Source organism: Mercenaria mercenaria, chromosome 2, assembly GCF_021730395.1.
Source record: "Mercenaria mercenaria strain notata chromosome 2, MADL_Memer_1, whole genome shotgun sequence".
Lineage (NCBI taxonomy): Eukaryota > Metazoa > Mollusca > Bivalvia > Venerida > Veneridae > Mercenaria > Mercenaria mercenaria.
The window spans coordinates 119,220,503-119,247,827 of NC_069362.1; the positions used below are offsets into that span (position 1 = coordinate 119,220,503).

Consider the following 27,325-nt stretch of genomic DNA (forward strand, 5'->3'; position numbering starts at 1 on the left):
CCGGGGTTTCGCGCAGCCGGTCGTCGGCGATCAAGGAATAAATATTATTCATTTCGGTAATGAAATTATTCTCCATTTGGTTGTAGACCTTTATAAATTATTATCCATTTCAGCAATATATAAGTTTGTTAGTAACAGGTACGCATCATATACATAACCGGGACTTTGATTGCGCGGCCGGTCGTCGGATACCCAGAAATAAATATTATCCATTTCGGCAATGAAATTATTTCGTCGTAGTCATAACTTGTTATCCATTTCAGTAATAAGTTTGTTAGGTACAGGTACGCATCATATACATTACCGGGACTTCGTGCGGCCGGTCGTCGGCTACCCAGAAATAAAATATGATCCATTTCGGCAATAAAATAATTCTCCATTTCGTCGTTGTCATAAATTATTATCCATTTCAGTAATAAGTTTGTTAGGTACAGGTACGCATCATATACATTACCGGGACTTTGTGCGGCCGGTCGTCGGCTATCCAGAAATAAAATATGATCCATTTCGGCAATATAATTATTCTCCATTTCGTCGTAGTCATAAATTATTATCCATTTCGGTAATAAGTTTGTTAGATATAGGTACGCATCATATACATTACCCGGGTTTCGCGCGGTCGGTCGTTTGGCTACCCAGGAATAAAATATTATCCATTTCGGCAATGAAATTATTCTCCATTTCGTCGTAGTCATAAATTATTATCCATTTCAGTAATAAGTTTGTTAGACATAGGTACGCATCATATTCATTACCGGGACTTCGCACGGCCGGTCGTCGGATACCGATACCCAGGAATAAATATCATCCATTTCTGCATTGAAATTATTCTCCATTTCGTCGTTGTCATAAATTATTATCTATTTCAGCAGTTAGTTTGTTAGTTACAGGTACGCATCATATACATTACCGGGGCTTCGCGCGGCCGGTCATCGACTACCCAGGAATAAAATACTATCCATTTCGGCAATGAAATTATTCTCCATTTCGTCGTAGTCATAAATTATTATCCATTTCAGTAATAAGTTTGTTAGGTACAGGTACGCATCATATACATTACCGGGACTTTGTGCGGCCGGTCTTCGGCTACCCAGAAATAAAATATGATCCATTTCGGCAATATAATTATTCTCCATTTCGTCGTAGTCATAAATTATTATCCATTTCAGTAATAAGTTTGTTAGTAACAGGTACGCATCATATACATAACCGGGACTTCGATTGCGCGGCCGGTCGTCGGATACCCAGAAATAAATATTATCCATTTCGGCAATGAAATTATTTCGTCGTAGTCATAAATTATTATCCATTTCAGTAATACGTTTGTTAGATATAGGTACGCATCATATACATTACCCGGGTTTCGCGCGGTCGGTCGTTTGGCTACCCAGGAATAAAATATTATCCATTTCGGCAATGAAATTATTCTCCATTTCGTCGTAGTCATAAATTATTATCCATTTCAGTAATAAGTTTGTTAGATATAGGTACGCATCATATACATTACCCGGGTTTCGCGCGGTCGGTCGTTTGGCTACCCAGGAATAAAATATTATCCATTTCGGCAATGAAATTATTCTCCATTTCGTCGTAGTCATAAATTATTATCCATTTCAGTAATAAGTTTGTTAGACATAGGTACGCATCATATTCATTACCGGGACTTTGCACGGCCGGTCGTCGGATACCGATACCCAGGAATAAATATCATCCATTTCTGCATTGAAATTATTCTCCATTTCGTCGTAGTCATAAATTATTATCTATTTCAGCAGTTAGTTTGTTAGTTACAGGTACGCATCATATACATTACCGGGGCTTCGCGCGGCCGGTCATCGACTACCCAGGAATAAAATACTATCCATTTCGGCAATGAAATTATTCTCCATTTCGTCGTAGTCATAAATTATTATCCATTTCAGTAATAAGTTTGTTAGGTACAGGTACGCATCATATACATAACCGGGACTTCGCACGGCCGGTCGTCGGATACCGATACCCAGGAATAAATATTATCCATTTCTGCATTGAAATTATTCTCCATTTAGTCGTTGTCATAAATTATTATTCGTTTCAGTAATAAGTTTGTTAGATATAGGTACGCATCATATCCATTTCAGCAATAAGTTTGGGTACGGATCATATACATAACTTGGGCTTCGCACGGGCGGTCGTCGGCTACCCAGAAATTAAATATTATCCATTCCGCAATGAAATTAGATCTAGTCTCCATTTGGTTGTAGTTATAAATTATTATCCATTTTAGTAATCAGTTTTTTAGTTACAGGTGCGCATCATATACATTACCGGGGCTTCGCGCGTATCATAGATATTAGGCTTACTTTGCGCGGCCGGTCGTCGCGGCTTCCCGGGTATGAATATTATCCATTTCAGCAATGAAATTATTCTCCTTCACAATGGTTGTAGTATTAAATATTGTTATCCACTTCAGTAACAAGTTTGTTAGTGACTTTTAATCATGTTCATTACAAACTGCGCCATCGACGGGTTTCGTGCGGCCGGTCACGGGTATAAATATTAATTATTTTAGCAATGCAATTATTCTCCATTTGGTTGTAGTAATATTCTCTATTTCTGTAATAAGTTTGTTAGTTACAGATACGTATCATAGACATTAATGATAGCGCAATCGGCGAGCTTTGTGCGACCGGTTGCTGGAACTGCCAGCGATTTTTCAAAATTTTCCTAATTTTCTGCTTTTTTTATACATGTAAATACCAACCAAAATATACATCAAGACAGCACAATAAGGTTGATTCATTTTACAGATTTTATTATATACTTATTAGATATCATATTTGTAATACTACATCCTTACAATAATGGGTAGATTCTAAAAATGAAAAATAAATCTTGTTTCCTATTCACTTTTGTGAACTTTTTTCAATGAAAATACCCTTAGAGAAGAATAGTTTTTTTTTAATTTTGAAAAAAATTGTTTCATAGAATTTTTTCCTATTTTTCTTGTGTATGAATAATTATATTGTGAGCATGAAAATGGCTAAAACTGTATGGGTAACAGGCTAAATTTTATGTTAAGCAGTGACTGGGAAACCCATGAGACTTAAGTGCTGATCTGTGTCACATGGCTAAACTGTATTGAATGCAAAAGAATGAAACTATTTAATAGTGCAAATCTTATGTAAAGGAATGTAACCAGTGTGGGATTCAAAGTTCTTTCAGTGTTTAAAAACATGTGTTAACATAGTATTTTATTCTTGACTTTGATTTTTATGTCAGTTTTCAATGTATTTGTCCCCAGAAGAGCGAGGAAATTGTTGCTAGTAAAAGGGCAAAAAAAGTTACCTTTAAGTTTTACAAAAAGGATATCAACAATAATGAGGAATTGACTTGCGATGAAAATAACAACACCCCGTTTTTAAATATATTTATTTCTGTTGAAGTTTTTATAATAAGTAAACAAGCAGTTTGTGCTCTTGGTGTATTACCTAGTATAAAACTGAGTGGATGTCTACTGCTACACGTAAAATTCTCTGTGCTTTTAAAAAATTGTTCATAGAAGTAAGGGTACACTTCTGCTTCTTATTCCAAAGTATTAAATGTTGACAAAGTTTACTTTTATCACATACAGGTACATTGCTGTAAAATTCTTTCAAGAATCCAGGGTATGATTAGAGCATTGTTCGGAAGACTTACATTTATTATCAGTGGTGTAAAGGAGCACTGTTCAGTTCTACCAGGAAAGTAGTTTAAACGAACTGCGAATTACCCAGTATCAAATGTAAACTGCTTTGAATAGTATGGACATGTTAAGCTGTTACAGTTTTAGTTGCTATACTTGTACTTAATTAAGAGCTTCTTTAATCTGAAATATATATAAAATGGAGCGAACCTGACCAAATTGATTACATGTATATCTGCTACTAAGAAGTTAAGGAAAAAGTTTTTAAAATTCTTAATTCTTTCTATAATTGAATACTAAATAATCTGAAAGGTGATATTGTGTTATCAGTACTAAGTCAAAATTATATTGTCAGTGTCTTACATTATATGAACAACACTGTCTTTGTACTAAAATGTGATGTGAAAACACAACCACAACAAGAGCTATCCATAAGACAGCATGCCCGACATTTCTCAGTGCTTTACTCTGAATTAGAGCTTTGCCAGTAAAAATAATTCTAAGTTAAAAAGGGGCATAATTCTGTCAAAATTCAATTAGAGTTATGGGGATTGTTTCTTCTGGTGTAGACTTTTATGGTAAATAAGTATTTTAAGTTTCAAGTCAATAGCTTTGATAGTAACAGAGATATTTGACTTTATCAAAAACTTTAACCAATGCCGACGCCAATGCCGGGGCAAGTGCAATAGCTCTACTTTTTCTTCGAAGATACCTGGCAGGCATGGTACTTGTCAATACAACATAAACCAGTATCAACATTTGATTACTGATAAAACTTATCAAAAATGTTATTTCATTCAAGATTCCTCATATTTAAGGTTGTCTGTCACATGTTTCAACAAATGTTGATTTCATTTCAGTTTTCCGTAGAAAATGTCGGCTGCAGAGAAAGATGCGCATAAATAACTATAGGAATTACCTTTAAGCCTATGTAAAACTTGTGACCCCCGGGATGGGACCTCTTTTCACCCCAGGGGCACAATTTAACAATCTTCATTGAGGACCATAAGATGATGTCACATGCCAAATATCAATATCTACGTCTTGAGGTTTTGGACCATTTTTTTTAAAAAGTTTTTCCTTTTGGTTGCCTTGGCAACCAGAGTTCTATATAGAATTAAATTTTTTGAACAATTTTGAAAGAGCACCACCCAAGAATCATTCCTTTGAAGTTTGGTGAAACTATGCATAGTGATTTTCAAGTAATTTTTTTTTTGAAAATATTGACGGACATACGACACTCGACAGACATTGAGCAGTCACAAAAGCTCACCATGTCAGAGCCTTTGGCACATGGTGAAGTAAAAAGTTAAAATCCACAAATTCATATCCCCATGATATTACTGTTTCAACCAAAACCGCGAAATTTCATGGCCTTGAAATTAAATGATTTTACAGTATTTAAATAACAACAGTTACTGTCTGCAAGTTGCTGATAAACCACTTTAAACAACAGAAAAACAATACAAAACACATTTAGAAACATTGAAACTATGAAATATTATTTAAAAAAATCATAATTAATGATTTCTGAAAAGCAAAACTGATCTCTGAACATTTACTTTCTGGCCAATGTCTTCCTGATGAAATAAAATATACTGCATAAAAAGCATGTTTTTGTACATTATTGTACAGATTTTATATTACAGCAAGTGCATTATGTGTTTGGTAGGTTCTCGCCGAGACTTGAACTCGGAACCTTCTTTCTTTGAAGTGAAAGATGTTCTACCATTGGAACTACAAGAACTGATCTACCGTTAATTAACACAAAATGCACAGCAATTGAGAAGTTTTACATTTGAAATTTTTAAAAGAAAATGTGACCAGCCATGAGAGAATTGGCCAAAATGAGGTACATGTACAGAGCCATACATAATTTGGCTACTTGGGTTTTTATTTTACTCTTGACAAGGCAGTCTGAAAGAAAGCTAAATCCCCCGCCACTGTTATGGATAGTGAAATGGTAAACCTTTGACCTTCAGCTGTGACCTTGAGCTTGAACTAACCCATGAATTCTGCTCATCGTCTTGATTAGGAGATACAGAGCTCAAACCTTTGACATTGAGTTGTGACCTTGACCTTGAGTTGACATGGCTGACTCATGAGACACAAGAGTTCTTGATGAGGTGATCATTTGACCACAGTTTCATGATTACCTTTCAAGGGGTTTAGGAGATACAGAGCAAACGAAATGGGAGCTCAAACCTTTGATCTTCAGTTGTGACCTTGACCTTGAACTGACATGGCTGACTCATGTCTTGATAAGGTGATCATTTGACCAAAGTTTCATGAAAATCCTTCAAGGGGTTTAGGAGTTACAGAGCAGACACAAAATGTTACGGAAGGACAGAAGTAACTTCACCAGAGTGCACACTGTTTAAGACAACGTGTTTCCCTCGGGAAATCCCTGGCACCTGCTCGGACAATTTTTTTTTTTTTTGATTTAACGTCGCACCAACACATGATAGGTCATATGGCAACTTTCCAGCTTTAATGGTGGAGGAAGACCCCATGTGCCCCTCCGTGCATTATTTCATCACGAGCGAGCACCTGGGTAGAACAACCAAACTTCTGTAAGCTGGATGGCTTCTTACATGAAGAATTCAACGCCCCGAGTGAGGCCCAAACCCACATCGATGAGGTGCAAGTGATTTGAAATCAGCGACCTTAACCACTCGGCCACGGAGGCCCCTACCTGCTCGGACAAATGTATACTTTCCCTGCTAGGTAGGCAAGAAAGATTGATGATAATTCGAGATAAAACACACATATACAAGTTTCAAATGACATTTATCACGCCTAAAAAATTATTTACACAAACTTCGAATCTAAAATATCCAATAGCTGGATAACTTTAACAAGAGCACCGCCTTGCGGGTGCTGACGCTCATCTGATTTTTTTTTTTGTGTAATAGAAATATTGTCCTACCCATGATTTTCTTAGTCTAAAAAGGGGCATCGTTCTTGCAAAAAGCAGGATAGAGTTATGTTTCTTGATGTTCAGTGTCCACTTATGATGGTGAAAAACTGTTGCAAGTTTTAAAGCAATAGCTTTGATAGTTTATGAGAAAAGTTGACTTAAACATAATACTCAACCAAGAAAATGATTTTCTAAGTCCAAAAGGGGCAATAATTATTGCAAAAAGCAGGATGGAGTTATGTTGCTTGTTGTACAGGGTCAGCTTATGATGGTGAACAAGTGTTGCAAGTTTCAAAGCAATAACTTTGATAGTTTAAGAGAAAAAGTTGACCTAAACATAAAACTTAACCAAGAAATCTGATATTTTCTAAGTCCAAAAGGGGCCATAAATCTTGCAAAAAGCAGGATGGAGTTATGTTTCTTGCTGTACAGGGTCAACTTATGATGGTGAACAAGTGTTGCAAGTTTTAAAGCAATAGCTTTGACAGTTTAGGAGAAAAGCTGACCTAAACATAAAACTTAACCAAGAAAACTGATTTTCTAAGTCCAAAAGGGGCAATAATTCTTGCAAAAAGCAAGATGGAGTTATGTTTCTTGATGTACAGGGTCTGCTTATGATGGTGAACAAGTATTCCAAGTTTCAAAGCAATAGCTTTGATAGTTTAGGAGAACAGTTGACCTAAACATAAAACTTAACCAAGAAATCTGATATTTTCTAAGTACAAAAGGGGCCATAAATCTTGCAAAAATCAAGATGGAGTTATGTTTCTTGCTATACAGAGTCAACTTTTGATGGTGAACAAGTATTCCAAGTTTCAAAGCAATAGCTTTGATAGTTTAGGAGAAAAGCTGACCTAAACATAAAACTTAACCAGGCAACGCCGACGCCGACGCCGACAACCGCTCAAGTGATGACAATAACTCATCATTTTTTTTCAAAAAATCAGATGAGCTAAAAATGATGTAGTTTCACATAAATTGAACACAAACCATCTACTGATAGTTAACTAAGATCACAGTTTAACTGATATCACAGCTAGGCCTATTAATACTACATGTACCTTTATATTATAGAAATAAATACTATCTAGAATAAGACTGAATTAGCAAGAGCCAAAATCCTTATAAACAGAGGCCTACATGTATATTAATCCATTTTCCAATCCAAAAATATACTACTTTTTCCCAAATGTGGCAGACATATTTCCAGAAATGCAAGGTATGATTTCCCAAAATCATTCCAATAGATGGTTTTGATTTTTTTTCACATTTTTTATATTTCCATTGAAAGTATTGATATTTTTGTTGGACACTATAGCGTAACGGTGCAAAGGACATGCGCGGATCCAGAGGGAGGGTCCGGACCCCCCTCCTCCTGGAAAATCCCTAAAAAGGAAAGAAGAGAAGACGGGAAAAAAACATTAGGATTGCATTCAAAGTGTATATGTGGCAGCTGCTATATATGACCCCAACGTAATTCATATTTATGTTAATTATGTCAAAGAATCTAAGAATTCTACCTTTAATAAAACTTTATAATTTTTCCCAAACTTAACAGGTTAGTCCTTAAAACTGTGAAAATAAGGAGTATATTTTATATAAAACTGCAGCAGAAAAGGTGCCCTTAAATGCTCCTAAAATGCCCCAGAATGCAGGAAATGAAGAGCTGAATTTCAAAATTTTCCAGAGGGGCATGCCCCCTGACCCTCCTAGCTGGGCCGCAAATTTTTCTATTTCAGCCTGTTTAACAAAAACAATTCCTGTTCATTTATACGGCTAACATCTAAACACAAAAAAGCACACCATCTAATTATTTAGTGTATAAAGACACATGTTTGTCATAGCTCAAACGATTGGTACCTATTAGCTAGACCATCCTGGTCTTAGTGAGGGGGCCGGTCGGACCCCCTCTGAGAAAATTGGGGTTCCGTGCATGAAAGAACACATTACAAGTCTAATCCCTTACCGGGATGTTCCATGACCTGGATTTTTGTCCGTGTTTCAGAGGAGATAAATTGAACTCATTCTTCTCGTGTTCATTTCTGGTTGATTATTTTTCCCAAAATGTACAATTATCCCGCATAAATTTCCAGCCTCTTCCCAATTTCCTGTTTTAACTTTTAAAATAGGAAAACAAATTGTTGAAATCATCTACTGCAAAATTGTTTTTGTGTTTTTCCGTTGTGTTAAATACATGGTTAGTCACAGGAAACAGAATAATTTATAATTCATGCATACTAGACGGGGATTTCCGGTATCTTTACCGGTGCTGGAAAAATCCATCTTACACCCCAGGGTGTAAGACGACTCGCATGCTGTAGAGTTGGAAGTATGCTAACAGGTCTATAATTTTTCTTCTGAAAGGGATCATCTTTTTTATATATTGGGGTGACCTGTGCCATTTTGAGCTGATCAGGGAAATTAGAGGTTTCAATACATTTATTAACTACAGTTGTAACAGGCCTGCCAGTACCTCTGCCCCTGCTTTGATAACTCTTGGCGATATAGTATCTAATCCAGTGGCCTTATTTACGTTTACACTGTTAAGTAGTTTAAAAGTTTGTTCATGACTTACTGGTTGAAAATTAAATTTTGGTACAGATGGATGGGCTTGAGTAATATTAATTATACTCGGGTGTTGTTCATTTACTTCTACAGAGCTGTTTATTCCGATATCCCTAGCAATATTTACATAAAAATTATTCAATATATTACCTACTTCCCTCTGGTCAGAGATTAGAGTATTGTCTTCGTTTAGAATTATTTTGGCATCAGATTTAGATACAGATTTACTTCAGAGATAGGGTTTTATAGTAGGCCAGAAATGTTTTGATTTTGGTCCCCCACCGCACCTCTCAGTAAAGTAAATTTTCATTGATTACCTTTTTATATGAGTGACAAGATTTCTCTGCTTTCTGTAATTTTCCCAGTTTATTTTATTTCTAACTTGGAAAAATTTATTCCTTAATTGTCTTTTCTGATAAATAGCATGTCGTAACTCTCCGTTCATAAAAGGTACTTTTTGTGTTTTAATTTTGGTTTCTTTCAAGGGATCATGTATATCAATCACTTCTTTTAACAAAAATTCATTTGCCCAGTAGATATCATTAACATCATCAAAAATATTTGCTACATGAAACGGTACAGTATTTAAATCCTCATTAAATTTCATTTGGTCAAAGTTTTTGTATGATCTAAATATTTTGGTTTAGTTTTAGAGCAATGTTCCTTAATAGTAGTTGCAATTAAATTGTGACAATCACTTATGCCACTATTGAAACTTATAGTATTACAGATAAGATTCGAGCTGTTTGCAAGGATAACGTCTAAACTTGAAGGTATACCATTCTTGGTAAAACATGTAGGCCCCTTTACCACATTTGTTAGACAGTAAGTGTCACATATTTGCTGTAAAGGTCAAATTTGTTTACAATACTGTAGGGAGCACAATTGCACATACAAGTCGTTCTTTTGGCCGCTTTTTTTACTACTGATACCAAATAATTGTGTACAATTCCATTTAATAACATGGATAATCAACAATTTCTTTATAAAACATTGCTAAATATGTTTTCCGCCATTTCTCCAAGCGCTCAGAGGATTTAGTTAGCCGATTTACGGCAGTGGAAATTTTACTCCATTACGTCGTCAAAATATTATCCAATACTGACTCTTCGGAAGGACGTGTGAAACCAAAACAAAACGGCCGTTTGAATTAATTTGCGAAAAATGTCTATTGCTGGGCAACAGAGATGTCCTATGGTTGTCGTATCGGGGAACTCCCACCCAGAGCTTGCACAGACAGTAGCAGAGTTTGTACATTTATATTGCATTATTTGCATAATTATCTGCATTTATGCCTGTTTCTCGTCGATTCGAGCTTTCTCATTGATTCGAGCCCTTGTGTTCCAGTAAAATTCATGCTCATGTAGCATGTTCTTCCATTAGAAACTTGTGTCATTCACATTTTAAAATGCCTTGGAAAATGTTAGTCATGAAACCACTGAAAAAATGAGTAAATACCTGTTTTAATATTTTGCATCAAAAATTGCTTACTTGTAAAGGTAATTACATAGTGGGTAATATTGTGAGCCCAAATTTCAAATTAAAAGCATCCTGAGCATATTTCGACTGTTGTAACGAGTGAACAAGAAGTCAATCTTGATAGAAATTTGCGTTATGGAAATAAAATATGCAAACATTAACACTTAATGACCTTCCAAACAAAGGGCTCGAATCGATGAGAAATTTTTAAAATGATGCGGAGTTTGACCTCCTTCAGTCTTGTGCAAAAAAATACATATAAAAGATGATAAAAGTGTAATTCTTATTTCCCATTGTTAAATGCAAATATTTTTGTAACTAAAAACAAAAATTATTTAATTGAACAGGTTTACAAAAATATGCACAACCCTAAACGATCTAAGAGGCTCGAATCAAGGAGAAAGCAGCATATTTGTTGCAATGTTTGTGATTATCTCCCCTTGTTGTAGCAGTCACATGGAATCACAGACATTTGGGGTCTGGAACCCCCAACCCCTCCAACCCAAACTACTAAGCACCTGTATATATTTTTATCATCATCATTGTATATCCAGACACATACTATAATCACACAAGCAATATTGAACTTATTTGAACTTTTTTAGAATTTGAAAATATATAAAATCTCTCACTAGCTTAAAAATACACAAGATATAAATGTTCGCCAGAAATATCTCGCACACCCACCTTGAAAAATCATCTCATGTTTACTATTTTTGCAACTTTCCCATAGAATTTTAATTTTCTTTAGTACAGTATTATTTTTCTGCAAGATGATATTCAGGATAGTATTGGATTTTCAGTGCTGTCAGCAGAATACCCGAGGAATTCTGCAATTGTCAAAAAATTCGCTCCATTTACAAAATCTTTCGACTACGTCAGCTATGACTGCCGGCTTCGTATAGTAAATATTTTTCGCGCAGTGAAGACTCGATCAGCTGGTTCCCACATTCATTACGCAATTTCAGGGGTGTAAAATTCCACTCGCCCGCTCGCATTGGCGAGTTAAAGTCTGAGTAGGACGAGCGGACCTCGCTGTATACTCGACCGATCGGGCGAGTGGTTTTTTACGTCCTTACTTCACCAAAATTCAGAAATTACAACTCCAAAACGTCAACAAACTTTGAGATGGTTCAGTCGCTACCTGGATTGACTGAAATTCACCCGCGAATCGTAAAGATACCAAAATGTCATGCCGGTAATGTTCCATTCCACAAGCACGTGCGACCTATCGTATTAAATATCTAATTTACATCGACACGTACACAAAAACCGTGCGTAGTGCATTCATTTTTTAACATTTTCGCTTTAAGTTTTCAACACCTCTTGAGAAATAATACTATTTGAATTCTATAATGATCTTAATAAGATATCGACCGAAATGTAGGCAAAATTCTATAAAAACGGTCGAATTTTCATATAATCATTTGTAAAAATTCAAACAGCGCGATCTTAGTTACTTATTTCTTTCTAAAAGTAAATAAATGATGAATACTCTGGGCATAAAATGCAGACTTTTGACCAGAAAGAACAAAAAACAGAATAAAAAAATCTTAAATAATGAAAAAGCGGCAGCAATTACAATACATGGAGTAAAACGATTTTTGGCAAACCGATTTCTGTTAGTGCGGCAGAATAGGTCACGTGACCTCGTGAACGTAAATAGAAATGCGATTTTAAAATAAAGCAATGTGATGTCATTGCGGTTTTTAATAAGTTTTAAATGAATCTTTGTACATGTATTTTTGACCAACAATTTAAAAGGTTTTTTTGTCAAACAATAATGTTAATTCCTTGAGGGCAAATAGGTCACAGAGGTAGGATATCCACTATAGTAACTGTCGTTTGAGACATTTACCTTTTATACGGGATATAGCACATTCGCTTTTGATAACAAATTAAAGAAGAAACTTTTATTGATTTCTATTTCTCAGCAATTTTAAGAACTGATGCCGTACGATCAGACAGTGATGTGCCACATGGCGCGAAAACATGACGTAATACCATGACAATCTCGAGCAAAAATACCGCTTTGATCTCCACTTCAGATGTCAAGATACTGACACACTTCTTTTAGCTCTTTGAGGGGGTGTAAATTGATCATGAAAACAAGGTCAATTACTTAGTTTATCAACTGAATAATTACCGATAATCTTTAACGTTTTTTTCCCTCTCTTTCAACACGGGTGGATGGACGATGATTATTGTGTCCAAAATTTTTAGACACTTTTCAAAATAAATATTTTTCGGGAAATAATACTGTTGTACATAATACTCCTATCATAAAAGTGACAGTATTAAAAGTGCCAATTATTAGGGCGAGTGGCTGTTCACTAAGGGCGAGTAGATATTACTGGCTACTAGTCCTGCAGGACGAGTGGTGTGAAAAAAAATTTTACACCCCTGGCAATGTTTATTTATCGTACGAAGCCGGAAGCCACAGCTTACGTAGTCGAAAGATTTTGTAAATGGGACAAAAATTTTCACAATTGTAATATTTCTCGCGTATTTTGTTGACAGCAGTGAAGATAAAGTATTATCATGAACATCATCGTGAAGAAAAATATGTATTGTATTAAAGAACACCAATATTCTATGGGAAAGTTGCATAAATAGTAAACATGGGACGATTTTTCAAGGTGGGTGTGCGAGATATTTCTGGCGAACATTTACATCTTGTGTATTTTTAAGCTAGTGAGAGATTTTATATATTTTCAAATTAGTTGAAATAAGTTCAATATTGCTTGTGTGATTATAGTATGTGTCTGGATATACAATGATGATGATAAAAATATATACAGGTGCGTAGTAGTTTGGGTTGGAGGGTTGGGGGTTCCAGACCCCAAATGTCTGTGCATGGAATATATGAATACAGGCTGACTCGGACCATGGCCGATTCGGACCAAATTTACTTGGCTTATTCGGCCCAAATTGTTTAAGTTTTCCTGAAAGTAATGTCATGAGTAAAAATAATATTTATGAGTATTATTTAATTTAAGTTTAATGTCTTATAGTGATTTTTCACTATACTGGAGCCGAATTGCAAGAAATACAATGTTATCTGACTACTTAGCTTAACAGATAACAAGGATGAACAGTACATTCACAAAAACGGCTACTTACAACCGATATATATCGAGGCTGCAGCAGATTTATGAAGAGCAATGCAAAACACGTCTACACAATAGGAATGCTTGGACTCAACTGACGCTGGCTGGCTGGAATTTCCGCGTGCTGCTTTGGTGACGTCACTTCTGCAGGTCGGCGACCCCTTCCATCGCTGATCACAGGCCACTATTCACTACACTCCTCCCTTTCTTATAAACCAGGTCCCCGGGGTAGAATATTAGTGACTCCCCGGGGGTAGGGCTGATGTCAGGGACTAACCCTGGCTTATAAGTTTGGTCCAGTGGAGAACTGTGACCTGCTAACGTAAGTGAAAGCAAGAGCCTAGCTAACCAAAAATTCAAGCCAAGTTTGGCCTCCAGGCGAGAATGTATGAACTGCCTCATTAAGAGTAACCCCCAGGGATATCTATTGCCCTGGTGGAAAAAGAAGGGTCTACATAAAGTAACCAGCGTCCCAAAGAAAACATGGGTAGAAATCAATTAAAACAACGGGGACAACTCTGTAATTAATTTTTAACAATCCAACGGTGTTAGATTTCTAGAATAGTCACAATTCCTGCATATTTAAAGTGTTTGACCTAGCCAGCATACGGAATAAGGTAAAGCAATCCCCCAGAAGTGTAATGACTTCTGGAACAACATAAATAAAACTGGCGACATAATAATTAAATAACTGAAAGGTAGAGCACCATGATCTGATCTTGTTTGTTTCTTTTCAGGAAAACAGCCTGTTAGCATTTTCGCAGCTTCTGATCATTAGGGATCCTGGGGGGGGGGGAACCACAGGAGGTGTGGCATCAACAACAATTAATGATGCCAAAGGGATGAGACATTAAACAAGTATTCCACGAAATGCAAATGTTAAAGGATTGATTCACACAGTAACAACCCATTGAATACTATATAGACTGGTCATTAGGGATCCTGGGGGAAACCCCAGGAGGTATGGCATCAACAAAAGTGATGCCAAAGGGATGAGACATTAAACAAGTATTCCACAAAGGGCAAATGTGAAAAGTTTGATTCACACAGTAAGGACCCATGGTAAATTAAGTTGGGGACTTACTCCACCCCCCATTACATGCAAGGTAATTTCCTCTCTCTGGGTCACAGTTCCACAGGGTGAACATTTGGGTGATGCATTATTAGCCTCTTGTGAGAGTTCCAGATGTTTATCATCCAAATACTGAAAAAACTGTTCCAGGTCATCATTCGAAAGAATAGGTTTATCCAGCCGGTAACCATTCCTATCTTGACACTGTTCCTCTTTGCCCTCAGTCTTTCGGGACAGATCTTTGACCACTCTTATCAGGGACTGACCACTGACCACAGTTTTATTAGACTGGCCCTCAGCCTCAGTAATGATGGACCGACCCTCAACATTATAAAAGGGTTCAACCTCAGTTTTATCATACTGACCCTCCATGTGATACAAGAGCTCCACCTCAGTTTTAATGTACTGACCCTCAACAGTATACGAGGGATCAACCTCACTTTTAATGTTCTGGCCCTCACTGTTAAACAAGGGCTTGCCCTCACAGTTAGTGAACTGAACCTCATTACAGCAATAGGGCTGACCCTCTGCCTCAGTAAAGGCAGTCTGATCCTCTACCTCAGTACAAGGCTGACCCTCGACCTCTGTATTTGGGGACTGACCCTTAGCCTGGTTGTGTATGGTCTGACCCTTTACCTCGGTACAAGGGGTTTGGCCTTCAACTTCAGCATTAGGAAACGGGTCAAGGGACTCTGCGTTACTGGTCTGACACCTTACCTCAGTATAGAGGGACTATTGAGCATTAATTCCCTTGACTTCAGTACGAGGGTAGTTGCTCTCGGCCTCTACCTTTTGGGTTTGACATTCAGTATATAAAGCACTTTCTACAAAGGCTTCCAATAAGGAATCTTCAGATTCATCTTGGGACTGATTTTTAATAGGCCTAGGTACAGCATGTTGACCTGGTTCGATAAATGCCTTGTGTAAATTATCATAATCTTTCTTACACAATCTTTTGCTCTGTTTTACAGGGCTTAATGTTTTGGCCAACTTGCTTAATGGACTGATTATCGCCGTTTTTATAGGGGTTGAGGTCATAGGGCACGACGGATTATCGATAACTGTTCCTTGTTGGGAATAGCATTTCTCAAGGAAAGCCTGATGTTGGGATGGCTTTGTAAAACAAACTGGTGACCTTGGTTGTTGGGGACCATACGAACTATGAGATGGATTGGGGTATCCAAAATCAGCTACTGCTCCCCGATCCAAAATTAGTTCCCAGACCCAATCACTGTCCTGCAAAAGCTGTGGCGAAGTAGACCAAGAAGTATCACAGGCCTGGACTATATGTGAATCGGAGTTACTTTGCAAATTGGGGTTTTTACCCACTCTGCTCTGAAACATCACACATGCTAGGATTCTGATCTTGGACTACGTAACTTTGTGAATTGGCGTTGTCCCCATTTCCGGGTGACATAGTCCACATGAAACTGTTCTTATCTGGGCCTAAATGGTTTGATGTATTGGAGCTGCCCTCGGACCGCGGGGGCAGAGTCCCTGTGTGAGGAACCCCAGAAGAATCAAAGTGACGCTGTGTTTGGGGGTAGTCCCCACACACAAGTGACATATACCACCTGGTAGGATCCCAAACAGGACCTAATTAACATGGTGTATGAGGGCTTGGGTGGTATTGGTTATCTACATGGGCGGTTACCCCCGGCATCCCGGGGGGTTGTCCCAAACTGGTTTGATCCCCTTTCTGAATTCCAGTTTGTTTAGTTCTGCCCATTGTTTTCTCGTTTTGGGCAAACCCATTACTTTATCTGGGGACCAAACGCCGCTTTTCATGGAATTACACGCCACAACCCGTGTATCATTGAAGGTTCCATGTTCACCGCCGTTTGAATACATCTGCTGATGTCTCTAAATTGCTTTTTGTACTTTTAGCATGTTTAAATGTTGAGTTCTGCTCAACCCGGGGCTAGAGGGCGTGGACGGTAGCATGCATTTCGACTACCGTCCATGAACAGGCTCAATCAAATCGAGCCTGCAACATTTTTGTTTTTGTCGTGTTGATCGACCTGTGGAGTTCCCACTTTATAGCTCACCTGTCACAAAGTGACAAGGTGAGCTTTTGTGATCGCGTGGCGTCCGTCCGTCCGTCAGTCCGTGCGTGTGTGAGTAAACTTTTTCTTGTGACCACTCTAGAGGTCACATTTTTCATGGGATCTTTATGAAAGTTGGTCTGAATGTTCATCTTGATGATATCTAGGTCAAGTTCGAAACTGGGTCACGTGCGGTAAAAAACTAGGTCAGTAGGTCTAAAAATAGAAAAACCTTGTGACCTCTCTAGAGGCCATATTTTTCATGAGATCTTCATGAAGATTGGTCAGAATGTTCAACTTGATGATATCTAGGTCAAGTTCGAAACTGGGTCACGTGCGGTCAAAAACTAGGTCAGTAGGTCTAAAAATAGAAAAACTTTGTGACCTCTCGTGAGGCCATATTTCTCAATGGATCTTCATGAAAATTGGTCAAAATGTTCAACTTGATGATATCCAGGTCAAGTTCGAAACTGGGTCACATGCGGTCAAAAACTAGGTCAGTAGGTCTAAAAATAGAAAAACCTTGTGACCTCCCTAGAGGCCATATTTCTCAATGGATCTTCATGAAAATCAGTCAGAATGTTCATCTTGATGATATCTAGGTCAAGTTTGAAACTGGGTCATGTGCGGTCAAAAACTAGGTCAGTAGGTCTGAAAATAGAAAAACTTTGTGACCTCTCTAGAGGCCATATTATTCATGGGATCTTTATGAAAATTAGTCAGAATGTTCATCTTGATGATTTCTAGGTCAAGTTTTGAAACTGGGTCACATGGGGTCAATAACTAGGTCAGTAATTCTTAAAATAGAAAAACCTTGTGACCTCTCTAGAGGCCATATTTTTCAAGAGATCGTCATGAAAATTGATCAGAATGTTCACCTTGATGATATCTAAGTCAAGTTCGAAAATGGGTCACATGTGGTCAAAAACTAGGTCAGTAGATCTAAAAATAGAAAAAACTTGTGACCTCTCTAGAGGCCATATTTCTCAATGGATCTTCATGAAAATTGGTGAGAGTGTTCAGTTTGATGATATCTAGGTTAGTTTTGAAACTGGGTCACGTGCGGTCAAAAACTAGGTCAGTAGGTCTAAAAATAGAAAAGCCTTGTGACCTCTCTAGAGGCCATATTTTTCATGAGATCTTCATGAAAATTGGTCAGAATGTTCACCTTGATGATATCTAGGTCAAGTTCGAAACTGGTTCACGTGGGATCAAAAACTAGGTCAGTAGGTCTAAAAATAGAAAAACCTTTTGACCTCTCTAGAGGCCATATTTCTCAATGGATCTTCATGAAAATTGGTCAGAGTGTTCATCCTGATGATATCTAGGTCCAGTTCGAAAATGGGTCACGTGGGGTCAAAAACTAGGTCAGTAGGTCTAAAAATAGAAAAGCCTTGTGACGTCTCTAGAGGCCATATTTTTCAAGAGATCGTCATGAAAATTGATCAGAATGTTTACCTTGATGATATCTAAGTCAAGTTCGAAAATGGGTCACATGTGGTCAAAAACTAGGTCAGTAGATCTAAAAATAGAAAAAACTTGTGACCTCTCTAGAGGCCATATTTCTCAATGGATCTTCATGAAAATTGGTGAGAGTGTTCAGCTTGATGATATCTAGGTTAGTTTTGAAACTGGGTCACGTGCGGTCAAAAACTAGGTCAGTAGGTCTAAAAATAGAAAAGCCTTGTGACCTCTCTAGAGGCCATATTTTTCATGAGATCTTCATGAAAATTGGTCAGAATGTTCACCTTGATGATATCTAGGTCAAGTTCGAAACTGGTTCACGTGGGATCAAAAACTAGGTCAGTAGGTCTAAAAATAGAAAAACCTTTTGACCTCTCTAGAGGCCATATTTCTCAATGGATCTTCATGAAAATTGGTCAGCGTGTTCATCCTGATGATATCTAGGTCCAGTTCGAAAATGGGTCACGTGGGGTGAAAAACTAGGTCAGTAGGTCTAAAAATAGAAAAGCCTTGTGACGTCTCTAGAAGCCATATTTCTCAGTGGATCTTCATGAAAATTGGTGAGAGTGTTCAGCTTGATGATATCTAGGTCAAATTCATAACTGGGTCATGTGCGGTCAAAAACTAGGTCACTATGTCAAATAATAGAAATAACGACGTCATACTCAGTTCAACACTGGGTCATGTGGGGATAGGTGAGCGATTCAGGACCATCATGGTCCTCTTGTTCTATTTTATTAGCACAGCAGCGTTGTTTGTGCTGTGTGGCGGCCGTAAAAAGTCTCCCCGTACATTCAATCAGGGCTGTTATATTTCGATCTTCTCAGATCGTTCAGCACGACTTTTATGTCGTGTTATTGGTACTGTTTATTTTTTCAGCATTGACCATTTCGGCCTGGGTGGTTCCAATACTCCCGCTCATAGCCTTGGGTATTGTATAATCACCCCTTGGATATGGTGCCTTTTATGTCGTTTGTTTTTGTACGTTTCTGTATTGCATTGACCATTTCGCCTGGCTGGTTCCAATACTTCCGTCAAGCCTTGGGTATTGTATATCACCCCTTGGAATACCTTGCCTGCTTTTAATTGTGTTTTGACAGTTCCTGGATAGCAGCTCCATAACTCTAGATCCCTTTCTAAATTCCAGTTGTTAGTTCTCCTTGTTTTCTCTATTTTGTGGCAACCCTTTACTTTATCTGGGACCAAACCCGCTTTCATGGAATACACGCACAACCCGTGTCATTGAAGGTTCCATGTTCCACCAGTTTGAATCATCATGGGCTGCTCTGATTTTTCTTTGACTTTTAGCAATGTTTAAATGTTGGATTCTGCTCAACCCGGGCTAGAGGCGTGGACGGTAGCATGCTTTCCACTACCGTCCTGACAGGTCAATCAAATCGTAGCTGCACTTTTTTTATTGTCAGTTTGGGGACTGTGGAGTTTCCACTTTTTCCTATGTTATTGATTACCTGGGGTGGACCCCCACTAACTCGATTCAAAGTAAGATACCTATGACTAGAGGATATGTTTGGGACGTCCCCCACAGTTTTGTCTGCAGTTGAAGGGTTCTCCAATGAAGCAGTCCCAGAGTAAGCCACCATGCACGCTGTCACTGGATATAAGCACCATGCATTTAGAGAGCCCAGTAGGACCCCCAACTGATGCATTAAACTTTAAGGTTGCCAGGTCTGGGAGCTTGTCTTTGGTTGATAGGTGTTTGATTTGCTGTGAGCCACCAAGATACGGAACGGCAGTGCCATAATGTGGGTACACTGGTGAAGTAGTTTCATATGACCCCGTGCGGTTTCCCATCAGCATTCAGGCCTGGGTGTAGTGGAAATGTACCCACCATTTATATACTGGTTGCTCCAGACAGGACATGACCGCTGTTTCCAGTACTAGGTATGTACAGTACTTTGTAAACAAGGGTTGGCAAGTGCAATGTCCTCCCTATGAGGAGGAACATCCTGCCAACAGTGGTTTGAAGTAGTCCCCTGGTTGGATCTCAGCACCATAAACCTTCGAGTATTGTCACTTCCTAGTCCCTCAGATTGCTCACTGGAAGGTGTAGCCCTAATAAAGGGCAGAGTTTTGTAAGAATTTGTCTTGATTTTGTTCAACCACTGTCTAAAATCTTAACCTTCTCTGCCCTCAATATCAAATTCTCACAAACATCAAATGAACCACCCAATCATAATGTCAGTGAACTTTTATCCTCTTGATATGTCCTCCCCAGTACTATGTTAGCAACTGTATAACTATACATACTCCTATGTTGCCCCCTACTTTTCTTCACGCGATTGCTTTGCCCCCTCCCAGGGTATACCCGGGATTACTGCCCCACGCTTCAAATATTTCAATGATTTATGAAGATCGGTCGGGGATATCCTCGTTATTTTTTTTAGGGCCATACTAAATACAACTTAGGACCTACTTATCATACAAGTAACCCCAATATATTTCAGAGATAAAATAACATGTAAATAAGTTTGAGAGAGTGTCTTGCGCACTGTGTCTGCGAGTATGATTGCACAAAGGCAAACAGAAGTTGGAACCACGTCGCTGCCTGTGCGCAGCTGTTTTGCGCAGCGGTTCCCTCTCAGAATTTATTCACGTATTATCAAAGTCTGGGCCACAATAAGAAATCCAAAAGGTATTAACAAATTTACAGCTTTTTCAGGGGTTTTGGGAAAAAGGCCCCTGGTCATATTGGGAATTGTTAACGCAGTAAATTGTCGAATTTGGGAAATAACTGACAAATTAGTGAGTTTTTAATCAAGATATACGGTATTAGTTTAAATCCTCAGTTTCGAATTTACTGTAACAGTACCATTGTGAAACTTTGGGATTTTTTTTCAGTCGTGTTCCAATATTGCCTAAAATACGAAGCTCTTACCTATTACATGCTAAAATTTTGTGTTTTACGTTTGTTTTCACCAAAGTTTAACTGAAATTAATCCAAAAAGTCGAATGGCCAAAGTGCCGTGTATTTTGAGTGAAAACTAGGGTCGCGAAAATATGAACGAATCAATTTAATGTATAAGAACTACCTGTCCAACTGTTTTGTACCTTATCAATTAATATTGTGTTTATATGCATTTTGAGAGGTTTTGCATACAACATACATTTCTTCAGCAACATCTTGTAATTACTTCTCCGAGATTGCAGACGTCATGTACTAAAAATAGACAAGAAGTTTGGTTTTTCAACATTTTGTTTGATTTACTTGGCAAACAAAACTAATTGTGCAAGAATTATTATTGAAAAACAGAAAGTAACTGATTTCAGTTGGGAAATTTTTTGATCCAGATTGGGAAAAATAGAGCATATTTGGCATTGGGAATGGGGCCGAATATCGGCCCTGTGAGATATGGTGAAAAAGCCCTGTTATATAGACCTCCCCTATGGAATTCCCCACACTGGGATAGGCCCCCGGTACGCTATAAGTTTATAGCTGCTTAGTGCCCCGGGCCCGTAAGATCCGGGGGTAATAACCTATGAGTGGTCAAAAACTCACAGACACGACAATTCCTTGGGAATTGGGCACTTTCGGATAATTTGTGCTGATGTTTTTCGAGCCGCTAACCCCCTACTCCCTCCCAAAAACTTTAGACTTGACTGACGTGGGCCCGAAAACCACTCTGACACCAATATAGTGATTTTTCACTATACAGGAGCCAAATTGCAAGAAATACAATGTTATCTGGCTGCTTAGCTTAACAGACAACAAGGATGAACAGTACATACACAAAAACGACTACTTACAACCGATCTATATCGAGGCTGCAGCAGATTTATGAAGAGCAATGCAAAACACGTCTACACAGTAGGAATGCTTGGACTCAACTGAAGCTGGCTGGCTGGAATTTCCGTGTGCTGCTTCGGTGACGTCACTTCTGCAGGTCGGCGACCCCTTCCATCGCTGATCACAGGCCACTATTCACTACAGTCTGATGCAAAGAACAATTAAAGTCCTTATTCAAATGCATAAATGATGCATTTTAGTTTGTCAAAACTTCTTACCTGTTTGTATGGTGTATATTTTATGTCCTTACTTCAAGTTAAACCTCAACATAAGCTATAATCAACATTATTTTCTGAAAATTGCTGAATCATCCAAAATTTATGGTCATTATTGACTGTTAAATAAAATTTTGTGGTCTGAATCAGCCAAAATATATGGTCATTATCTACTTTTATTCAAAGTATGTGCTCCGAATCAGCCAAAATATTTGGTCCGAATCAGCCATGATCCGAATCAGCCACGGTCCGAATCAGTCTGTTTCCGGAATATATTCTATAAAGACCTGACAACATTTCTTATAGGAGAGATCGTGTTTGTATACAAATCCTTTGTATTTTCTATTTTTAGAACTGATAATACAGTGATAGGGTGGGCAGAAGCTGAACGACCATGTTTTTTTGTAAACAGAGATGTTTTTCTAACGGCCTAAACTTTCTTAACAAAATTAAATTATATCAATATTTTTTGATCAATGGAAAGTTTATAAAACAAGCAATTTAATTTATTAATTAGTATTAATTACTTTTAATTGTTATTTCGAAATAAAATGGATTAATTATGAATGCTTAACTTACAGTGTTTTTCTAAAAGTTTTGAACATCACTACGCCGCTATTAAAATTATATGTCATTTAAAACGGTTATTCATTTATAAAGGATATTTGAATACCAAAATATGAAAATTGTAAGTATTTCAAAACTTTTTGAATTTTGAAAATCCATAAATGAGGGAAAAAGTTATTAAAAATTAAAAATTTCGATCCCATATACAAACGATGTAAAAACATTTGTTTTGCCCACCACGAGATAAACAGGTATTAATGCATGACGTCATGGTGATGTCTCCTATACTATCCATTATAACAATTACAATACAAATTAAAATAAATGTAAAGTAATGAATGATAATCATGGTAAAATGTGCATGTACACAGCTAAGAGGCTGGAGAGAACACCAATACGAGCTAAAATATAGCTAGATTGAGCTATAAACCAAACAACAGAATTTAGAGGTAGCAAATTCGTTTTTCTGTATATAGTCATATAGGGAGGGGGGAAAAATAATCTGACTGCCAGTGACTGGCCAGAAAAAAAGGTTGGGTCGCAGTGATTTTCACGGGTAGGTTGTGTTAGCACAAACATGAAACAATTTTTTTTTTTTAATGATTGCCTGGTTTTATCATTTCAGGAAGTTGTCAACACATCTCTGTGACTGCTGTTGTTACCATAAAGCTAACAGAGGTAAAGTATATCTTACTTAGAGTAATATCAAATACATATTCTTGAAGAAACAATGCTAACTCCAAATTTTAAAAAGACCTTACAAGTTTGAAAAAAGTATTGAAAACTGAACTTCATAAATTTCTTTCAGTAGTTGAATATCTTTTTTTGAAGACAGTCTTTATTAGCTTGACTATTCAAGGAATAAGGAGGGCTGTTATACTTGTATCAATGTCAGTGGTGTCAACGTCATTTTGTATTCAGGTTAAAGTTATATGGTAATCTTTTCAATTTCTCTATATCTTCTTAACTACCCGGGTTTTAAGCGTATTGCCCAGCCCAATGGGTAATACTGGGAAAACCCTGGTTTTACTGGGCAATAGTGGTCAATACTGGGCAGTATAATTTTAAGTTCAAACTTCAATATATATTTCAACATTAGTTGACTAACAGCCCATATAGTATATATTAATCTTTATTTACGTCTCATTCATGTACAATATCACAGGTACAAGATTACATTTCAATACATAAATAAAATTAGTACATGACCGTTCAAATTTGAACTATAAGAGACAATCATCAAATATTACAATATCAATTTACTCATAACACATAGTTACAATTAAGTTTATAAAATGATGTGTAAAAAATACAACTTGTAAAAACCGAGAAGCTGATATTAATCTTGGCTTTTATTTCTTTTTTTATAGTGATAGCAGTGACACCTGCATGCCTAGTCCTATAATATCTGTAAAAATCTATTGAATAAACATTATTATGATGATGATTGAGCAATTATTGAGCAAGATTAGGGGATTAAAGTTAGAAGTGTGGACAACAATTAAATCTAGTCATTTTACTCATGAAAATCAGTTTAGACCACATTGTCATTTCTATCATATAACCATAAAACCTAAGGACCCTGTGTGGAATTGTTCTAATGTTACTGTAGATGATTAAAAAAAGATTGCAAAATGTAAAGACTGTGGCACTGTGGTTAGTCACTTAGTGCTAAAATTGAGAGTCTGAAAGGTCATAAACTGAAATGTTATACAGCGTTAGTCAATTGAAAGGGTGTTTTCAAACTTTGGTATTATTCCGACAAAACTCAGAAACAGACTTGGGATCGAATAAACTGCAAAACTTGTGTTCAGTTACAGAATGCTTCCTGATAAAGAACTAGACTGGTAGACTATCATATATGTTAAGCAAAATCTTGTTGTGACCTAGCCAGATCTAACTAGAAATGTTGAAAGGTGTTTACTTAACTTGCACATAAAAATATTTTATTGTGTAAAAAACCATAATTTTGTTAATGAAACTGTTCTGTCAGCTACGTATCACTTCACCAATGTTTTCAAAGTAAGTAAAACTTAATGTAAGAATTAGCTCACATTTTATAACATAGAAACTCAACTGTTTTGTTAAAAAAGAAATAGAAAAACTTCTAATTGCCCAGTATTGCCCACTTCATTCATTTTTAGCTCACCTGAGCCAAAGGTTCATGGTGAGCTATTGTGACCGCTCAATGTCCGGCGTCCGTCGTGCGTCGTCCATCCGTCAACATCTCCTAAAAAAATCTTCTTCTTGAAAACCACTGGGCAGAATTACACCAAACTTCACAGGAATGATCCTTGGGTGGCCCCCTTTCAAAATTTTTTAAAGAATTGAATTCCATGCAGAACTCTGGTTGCCATGGCAACCGAAAGGAAAAACTTGAAAAATCTTCTTGTCCAAAACCACAGGGCCTACGGCTTTGATATCTGGTGTGTAGCATCATCTAGTGGTCCTCTACCAAAATTTTTCAAATTATCCCCCTATGGTCGAATATGGCCCCGTCCCGGGGGTCACATGGTTTATATAGAGTTATATAGGGAAAACTTTGAAAATCTTCTTGTACAAAACCACATGGCCTAGGGCTTTGATATTTAGTATGTTGTATCATCTAGTGGTCCTCTACCAAGATTGTTCAAATTATCCCCCTAGGATCAATTATGGCCCCGCCCCGGGGGTCACATGGCTTATATAGAGTTATATAGGGAAAACTTTGAAAATCTTCTTGTACAAAACCACATGGCCTAGGGCTTTGATATTTGGTATGTAGCATTATCTAGTGGTCCTCTACTAAGATTGTTCAAATTATCCCCCTAGGGTCAAATATGGCCCCGCCCCGGGGGTCACATGGTTTATATAGAGTTATATAGGGAAAACTTTGAAAATCTTCTTGTACAAAACCACATGGCCTAGGGCTTTAATATTTGGTATGTAGCATCATCTAGTAGTCCTCTGCCAAGATTGTTCAATTTATCCCCCTAGGGTCAAATATGGCCCCCGCCCCAGGGGTCGCAAGTTTTACGTAGACTTATATAGGAAAAAAAGTTTAAAAATCTTCTTGTCTGAAACCACAACTCTTAGACCTTTGATATTTGGTTTGTAGCATTGTCTTATGGTCCTCAACCAAAATTGTTCAAATTGTACTCCTGGGGTGAAAAGAGGCCCTGCCCTGGGGGTCCCAAGTTTTATATAGACTTATATAGGAAAAAGCTTTGAAAATCTCCTTGTCAGAAACCATACGACCTAGGCTTTTGATATTTGGCATGATGTAATGTCCAGTAGTCATCTACCAAAATTTTTCAAATTATGCCCCTGGGGTTTAAAGAGGCCCCGCCCTGGGGTCACTTAATTATTATGTGAGGTATATAGGAAAAATACTTAAAAAATGATCTGATCCTATTTCCAAGACTATTTAATTATAATTACCTGATGACCCCAAGTAATATGATGTCACTTGATTGTGACCTTGACCTACTGACCTACTTTCTTGTTTTTAGCTCACCTGTCACATAGTGACAAGGTGAGCTTTTGTGATCACCCTTCGTCCGTCGTCCGTCCGTGTGTGCGTCGGTCTGTGTGTCCGTCAACAATTTCTTATCTGCACGATAGTGGTTTCATTTATGATTTTATTTTAACCAAACTTGCACACAAGTTGTATCACCTTAAGATCTCGGTTCCTTTCTTGAACTGGCCAGATCCCATTATGGGTTCCAGAGTTATGGCCCCTGAAAGGACCAAAATCAGCTATTTTGACCTTGTCTGCACAATAGCAGCTTTATTTATGATTTGATTTTTACCAAACTGGCACACAACTTGTATCACCATAAGGTCTTGGTTCCTTTCTTGAACTGGCCAGATTCCATAATGGGTTCCAGAGTTATGGCCCCTGAAAGGGCCAGAATTAGCTATTTTGACCTTGTCTGCACAATAGCAGCTTCATTTATGATTTTATTTTAACCAAACTTGCACACAACTTGTATCGCTATAAGATCTTGGTTCCTTTCTTGAACTGGCTAGATTCCGTTATGGGTTCCAGAGTTATGGCCCCTGAAAGGGCCAGAATTAGCTATTTTGACCTTTTCTGCACAATAGCAGCTTCATTTATGATTTAAATTTAATCAAACTTGCACAAAACTTGTGTTGCCATAAGATCTCAGTTCCCTTGTTGAACCAGCCAGATCCCCTATTGGGTTCCAGAGTTATGGCCCCGGAAAGGACCAAAATTAGCTATTTTGACCTTGTCTGCACAATAGCAACTTCATTTATGATTTGATTTTAACCAAACTTGCACACAACTTGTATCACCACAAGATCTTGGTTCCTTTCTTGAACTGGCCAGATTCCATCATGGGTTCCAGAGTTATGGCCCCTTAAAAGTCCAAAATTGGCTATTTTGGCTTTTGCAGCCATATAGAGACTTCATTT

At 37.6% G+C, this 27,325-nt stretch overlaps 1 protein-coding gene across 2 annotated transcripts in view; it reads left to right on the forward strand.

Moving 5' to 3' along the window:
* The first annotated feature begins 10,261 nt into the window (after positions 1 to 10,261).
* The window catches only part of LOC123565029 (phosphoribosyl pyrophosphate synthase-associated protein 2-like), a 45,336-nt gene continuing 28,272 nt past the window's right edge, over positions 10,262 to 27,325 (forward strand). For both annotated transcript variants that reach the window (XM_045359011.2, XM_045359012.2), the window contains exons 1-2: positions 10,262 to 10,396; positions 23,532 to 23,584. In XM_045359011.2, coding sequence (XP_045214946.2) covers positions 10,314 to 10,396; positions 23,532 to 23,584 — 136 coding nt within the window. In that variant the 5' untranslated portion in view covers positions 10,262 to 10,313. The remainder of the gene's footprint in view (positions 10,397 to 23,531; positions 23,585 to 27,325) is intronic.